This window comes from Felis catus, chromosome B1 (assembly GCF_018350175.1).
Source record: "Felis catus isolate Fca126 chromosome B1, F.catus_Fca126_mat1.0, whole genome shotgun sequence".
NCBI classification, from domain to species: Eukaryota; Metazoa; Chordata; class Mammalia; order Carnivora; family Felidae; genus Felis; species Felis catus.
Window position 1 is genome coordinate 7,049,158 of NC_058371.1, and position 6,158 is coordinate 7,055,315.

Consider the following 6,158-nt stretch of genomic DNA (forward strand, 5'->3'; position numbering starts at 1 on the left):
TCAAAGCCTGTAGTGGGATCCCTGCACTGCTTCCTGAGACCTCTGTCCCTTCTTGTTCTTCCTCTTGGTAGCTCTGGCTCTGCCGGTGAGACAAGGGACTTGGGTAATGGCCGTTGCCCTCTGAGGTGGGATGTCCCTGGCTGAACTGTTGAGCCGGTAGATGTTTGGTTCACGGTGATCCTTTCCCATCTCATCTCTGCATTTGGACTGGTGAATGAGGACTGCGTCGGGGGGAAGAGCAAATTCTAGTTTCCTGAGGTTGAATTCAGACTTGGGACGGTGGCTTTCTTGGAGGAATCTCCACTGGTCTAACGTGATTGCTGGCAGTGGTGTCTCTTCCGCGTGATCCTCCAATTGTGGCACCTCGATGTTGGGGTCGGTTTCAGGCCCCCCTTGGGCCGCAGGCGTGCCTGCGTGGTCAGCCTGGAGGGATGTGGATTCCCCAGCACCTGGCTCCCTCGCACGGTCTCTTTCCAATTCACTCTTCTGGATGTAAAAGAGGACATAGGCGTGTTGGCTCAGGGCAGACGTCGCATCACTGGCGGTCACCTTCGCATCATCCATTTTGTACCACTGGCCGTTCCCAGCTTTGATGTAACAGAAGTAATGTCCGCTGTGACAATTCCAGCCCGCGTGCACCAGCACGGCATAGAGCGCGTAAGTCAGCGACCCCCCGTTCTGCCCAGACACGTAGCGTTGCATGTCAAGGCGCTCAGGATATTGCACTTCCTTAGCCAGTTTGCTGCCCGTGAAATGGCAGAATCGTTTCAATACCAGCATCAGGACCTTGGAGCAAGTGTGCAAAGTCAACGTCTTGGAAGCAGGTACCTTGTCGAGACAAGTACTACCATGATAGGCATTTTCACCATCCAACTGTTCGGGCTTCACCAAGTGTTGCAAAGCTTGGCTCACACTCTGAGCTGCCCCGATATCCAGGCTAATGTCCAGGTAAGGGTCCAAAGTGCTGGAGACACCCTGGCAGTGGAGACACTGGATTTGAGACCTCCAGTACCCCCCAAAGATTTGCCGGATGAGGGTGGCGTCCTGAGCCTGAGGCTCTGAAGGCTTGTCCTCACGCAAACACGCTTGCTGCATAGCATCCAGAGTGAACATCAGAAACTCATGGGCATCCTCCTGCCTGTGTGTGTGGAAGGCAGCGAGCAGTTTTGGCGGAGGCCGGATCACATCTCCCGGACGGCAGAGGGCCCGGGTCACGTGAGCCTGCAGAGCACACAGCACGCAGAATGGCTGCCCCCCACAGCTTCGGGAGTGCTCCTGGGACAGCATGTAGCTGGCGAGGGGTGGTGTGTACGTCAGACACTGCAGGGCCGCGTTCGCATAGCACGTGTTGCCCAGGTTCTGCAGGCCAGCCCCAACCACAGAAGGTCTCCTCCAACTCACAGGTTTCTTTGCGGGGGGCAGACCTGTCGACGTGGGAGCCCAACCGTTAGGCAGGTCGCAGGGTGTGTGCGATGACGGTGACGGCTTCTCAGGCAGAGTGGGTCCTCCGTGGCCTTCAGCACCACCCGTATTTGATCCGCAAGGTTTGAGGTTGGGAAAGACACGGAACTGAGTCTCCTCTCGGCAGTGGGAAGAGGGCGTCTCCATGTCTCCTGAAACGTGGAGCCTCGCGTTGCAGAGCGATGCTTCTCTCAGGAGGCCAGTCTCAGAACGGTGGCTGTGGCCCTCTCCTCAGCCCTCGTAAAGCTCGCCCCACCCACCTGACTAGGACCACGTCACCCAATCAGCTACCAGCTGGAGTTGGATGAAGGGTCTTAGGGTGTGGTCACTCTTCTGCAGCCAGACGACTCAGCCCAGCCTTCCTCCTGCCCCTCCCTCCTCAAGAGGCACACACACACACACACGTTTCACCACTTTCTCCACCTCCCTCATTTCTGTTGCTCCCTCTCTGGACAGACGGACTTGAGCATTTCCAACCTCGAGGAAATCCTTTTTTGAGTATCCACTTTGCTCTTAGATACCACAAAGTGTCGAGGAATGACGGCCATGAATTTTCTAGGCTATGGAAATCATCTTACCAATTGAGCTCTGGTATCATGTAGGAGCACCTCCTCTCCGTCAGCCAGAATGTATGTGACACCAGCAAATTATTCTGGAATGATTACTGTCCATGGATTTGATTCTCAAACTCCTGAACTGTCTCCATGGGATCTGTGTATACAACTATCATGAAGGTCCTTTGCAACATGTCTGTCTACCAAGGGGTGGCCGAGAAATTATCCCAAGAAATATCCTTTGCCTGGTTTTGGGCTTTGTAAATGCTTTCTTCATTTTGTAGCTCCCTTCCCAATAGGAGAACAAATCCTAAACCCATCATTTGCCAAATTGTCACTGGTATTACTAGCAAATCACATAGCAAGGTAGGTATAGGTTCCCGTGGTTCAGGACATGTTTGTTGTGGGTTTGTGACATTTATAGACGGTTTGACATTGGAATTTAGACATGCATGGACCGATGTCCCCTCGTGGAAACTGTGGCTTTAGTGTGTCAGTATCTCTAGACCAACCAGATTTCAGAAGTGACCAGGTCTACTGACATTGTGCTTTCTTCTCTAATGTTTGTTTGTTTTTCACTTTTAACATTTTAATTGATTGATTTTGAGAGAGAGAGAGAGACAGAGAGGGACAGAGAGCGAGAGAGAGCGCTCATGTGGACAAGCCAGGGAGAGACAGAGAGAGAGGGAGAGAGGATCCTCAATGAAGCAGTCACCTCCTCGGGGTCACCGACTAGGAGGAAAAGGCTGCGAGCACGTGAGGTGTCTCACTGCCAAAGGCACTCACGTGAGGGGAAGGAAAGGGGCAAGGGGTCAAGGAGGACACCCAATGGGATGCACAAAAGGAGTCTTCAGACTCTTGTGACCACAGCCTCAAGACACGGCCCTCTCCCTGCCTGGTGCCCTCCAGCCCCACCCACGGCTTCCGTCAGCCTCTGCCTGGCCTCACTGCATGGGACCGGACCACGGCCCCACCCTTACCCACAGCACCCTTAGCCCTGCCACACCCATGCCCACACCTCATCCCAATGCTCTCCGCCCTCAGTTGGCCCGGCCTCACGTCCAGGCCGTCGCTCCACCGGGCCAGCCTGGCGCCTGCCACTCTCAGGACCACACCCCAAGGAGAATCTACCAGAGAGTGGGCAGAGGAGGGGGGCGAGCCAGGCCAGGGCACAAGCACACCTTTCCCTGTTCTTCAAATATCCGTTGGCAGGTGCCAAGTTTGGACCTGTTTCTGCAAGGAATCATCTCTCCCTTTGGTTGTCATCTCCTCCTAGAAAACCGGTTGTGTTTTCACTGGACGGTGTTAGATGCTAGGAACTCTCACGTGACTGGTCTGAGCAAAGCAAGTTGCCCTATTTAACGTAGTGACTTGAGCCAGTCCATTCCAGACCTTCCTGGAGCATAAAGCTGACCCCTGTCCCAAGACGAGACACCTGCTCCTGTCTGAGTGCCTGGCCCCGACAAGTCCATTCTCCCCGGGTCTGGAGCCTGCCCGTCTTCAGACTCCACGAACACCCCCTTGCTTCTGTAGCCTCAGCCCCGGCCACCTGCCACGTGTGGGCAAAGAGGCCTGCAGAATTGCTTCCAAAGAACCCTTTGACCACCTAATTCTCTGTCCCCTCTCATCAATCGCTCATCACTCTATGTGTCTATCTCCTAACTCTCGTGTCTCCTTCCCCTCTCTAGTATCTATCTGTGGAATGTCTTTCTCATCCTTTCCCTTGTATCTCTTCTATGCCACCCTCCTTGACGTGACTTGTGAATGAAAATGCCTTTGAGAGGCATGTGGACAGCAGCCCCTAATGCTGATTGATTTCCCACGCATATGTTCTTTCAGTTCATGGGTTTATATGTTGACACACAGAGAGAGACAGACAGAGAGAGAGACAGAGAGAGAGGGAGGGAGGGAGGGAGGGAGGGAGAGAGAATGTGGGGCAGGGTTAGAGAGAAAAGGAGAGAGGCAATCCCGAGGAGGGAGGGAAACTCAACGTTCAATCTCCCCAACCCTGAGATCATGACATGAGTCGCCGCCTCCAGGTCAGACACTTCTCTGACTGAGCCACCCAGGCATCCCGACCCTCCTCGACTTCGAATTCACCTCTAGCATTGTCTTGTTCCCAGGACACTTGGAGAGACTTTATCTTGAAAGGGGAAGAGAGGTTAACCCGTGTTTCTTTGCTGCTTCTCAATACTTAGTTGTTCTCCACTAGGTGAGGATCCAAGTCCCAAGTACACTTGGGAACAAATGCAGGATTCTACTCTAAGTGACGGGAAACTACAGTGTACACACAAAAAAGAAAACCATGCACATTCGGTCGTGTCTGAGCAAATTTTATTAGCTGTGGTAACACTACACACAACGTTGCACTATCAGGGAAAAACAAAAACGCAGACAGCATGTAAAATATTCCCCGATATGATCTGCACAAAAACGGTATCAGTGAACTGTTCTAAAACAAAAGATTGCCTCCACTTGCCCAGCCCGGACCGGAATCATTCCTCCGGCGCCCCCACATTCAGACATTCGCAAACCCACTACACGTTCATTTCACAGATCCTTAACTTTACATTCGAGTGGACGACCTCTTGCTCTCCTGGCGCTGGATTTCTCATAGAATCTATTGAAACGAAAGAAACGAGACCTTGTTGATTGAGACGGAGCAGGTGAACCAGAAGGTGTAGATGCATAAAGGAAAAGTGCGCCATGAGCGTCTGCACGTGGGCGCTCAACCCACTCCCCGCCCCAAGCAGGACACCAAACACGGTGTGGACGTAAGCTTTTGTCCTTGCAGGTCTTTGGGGGAATTGCTGCTTTAGCAAAAATAGGTCACGGCCCTGCCTTGCCCGCCGCTCCGCAGTCACCTGCTCGGGGTCACAAGAGCCAGAGGACGAGTGTCCGAGGACATGAGGTGTCTCACTGCCGGTCGCTCTCCTCCGAGGACGAGGAAAGCTGCAGGTCATCGTGGAGGATGCTCCGGGAGACAGGCACACAGCCTCCCTCAGACTGGTGTGTGACGGGCGGGCCCTGGCCAGGGGGGACTGGCCTCTCGGGAGGTGGCAGACAGGGAGCTGCTATGAACCTGGAGCTCCAGCCGCCTTTGTCCAGGCGGCTGAAGATCATTCGCAGGGGCTGGCCGGGTGCCTGCGGACAGGGCGGACACGGGGGCAAGGTGCACGCCTGGAGAGTGTCCAGGTGAGGTTGGGGGCATGGAGGCTGGAGGCCCCTGCTTTGCACCGAGGCAGGTGTCTTCCTGGTCAGCTGGGCTGCCCCCGTGGGACCACATGCACTTCTCCTTGCTGGACGACACGGACTCTGGCGCAGCCCCACATGGGTGCTCCCTGTGCTCTTGTGGGGTGGCTGGAAGGGGCTGCAACGTGGTTTCTTTTGGGGGTTCTGGCACGTGTCATCGGGGAGCGGGGCCCATCTCTTGCCTGGTGTCTGGATGTGGGGCTGGGGACTCGGAGCCAAACGGGTTGGAGGAGGATCAGGGCTCACCTCAGGACGCTTGGCTGGTGCCTGGGCGTGGCCAATGCCACACGCCTTGGAGACAGCCCTGGAAGCTTCCAGGGAGGCACATCGGGGCCGGTGTTGTCTCGGCTGGACACCGAGGCCTGGATCCTGGGCAGAGCGTTGGTGTGCCGGGGCAGGCGGGGCAGGCAGGGCTGGGGTCCCCACTTGCTGGGCATCCTGTCGGCCAGCAGGCGGGAAGGTGCTCGCCGCAGGTCTCCCGAGAGGAGCAGCCGACGGGGACAGCTGTGTCGTGTCAGGCGTCCTGCTGGGAGGCTCAGCCGGGATGTGCGGCGCCAGCACGGACACCCTCTTGGTGGTGTACACGGGCATCGGCCTGTGCGGATGCTGTGGGAACACACAACACACAGACAACGGCCATCAGTCCTTCCCGCCCACCAAGGACACATGCACGACAAGCACAGCAAAGAAACAGACAGAAACGCAAACAACCGGGAGAGACGGGAAAGGATTGTACTGACAGAGGACAAGGGCCTCCAGCTCAGCGTCGATTGGGAAGAAACACTGGGCAGTAGCCCCTTGATGCTTTGATTCCACGGGAGCGACGGACCACAAAGGTTGTGCATCGTGCCTGCCTCCCGAAGTGGACAAGCACCTCCATTCAGGCTTCTA

At 55.5% G+C, this 6,158-nt stretch overlaps 2 protein-coding genes across 2 annotated transcripts; both read right to left on the bottom strand.

Annotated features, from left to right (window-relative positions):
• LOC105260280 (ubiquitin carboxyl-terminal hydrolase 17-like protein 6) lies at positions 1-1,608 on the bottom strand. The gene has a single exon (XM_011280069.3). It carries the CDS (start codon positions 1,606-1,608, stop codon positions 1-3), a length of 1,608 nt encoding a protein of 535 aa, XP_011278371.3.
• A 2,724-nt stretch (positions 1,609-4,332) lies between these two features.
• Positions 4,333-5,865, bottom strand: LOC123384739 (putative protein FAM90A23P). The gene is made up of 2 exons (XM_045055182.1): positions 4,880-5,865; positions 4,333-4,635 (listed from the first exon to the last, which is right to left on the bottom strand). Exon 1 carries the CDS (start codon positions 5,856-5,858, stop codon positions 4,932-4,934), a length of 927 nt encoding a protein of 308 aa, XP_044911117.1. The 5' UTR covers positions 5,859-5,865; the 3' UTR covers positions 4,333-4,635; positions 4,880-4,931.
• Positions 5,866-6,158: the final 293 nt, after the last annotated feature.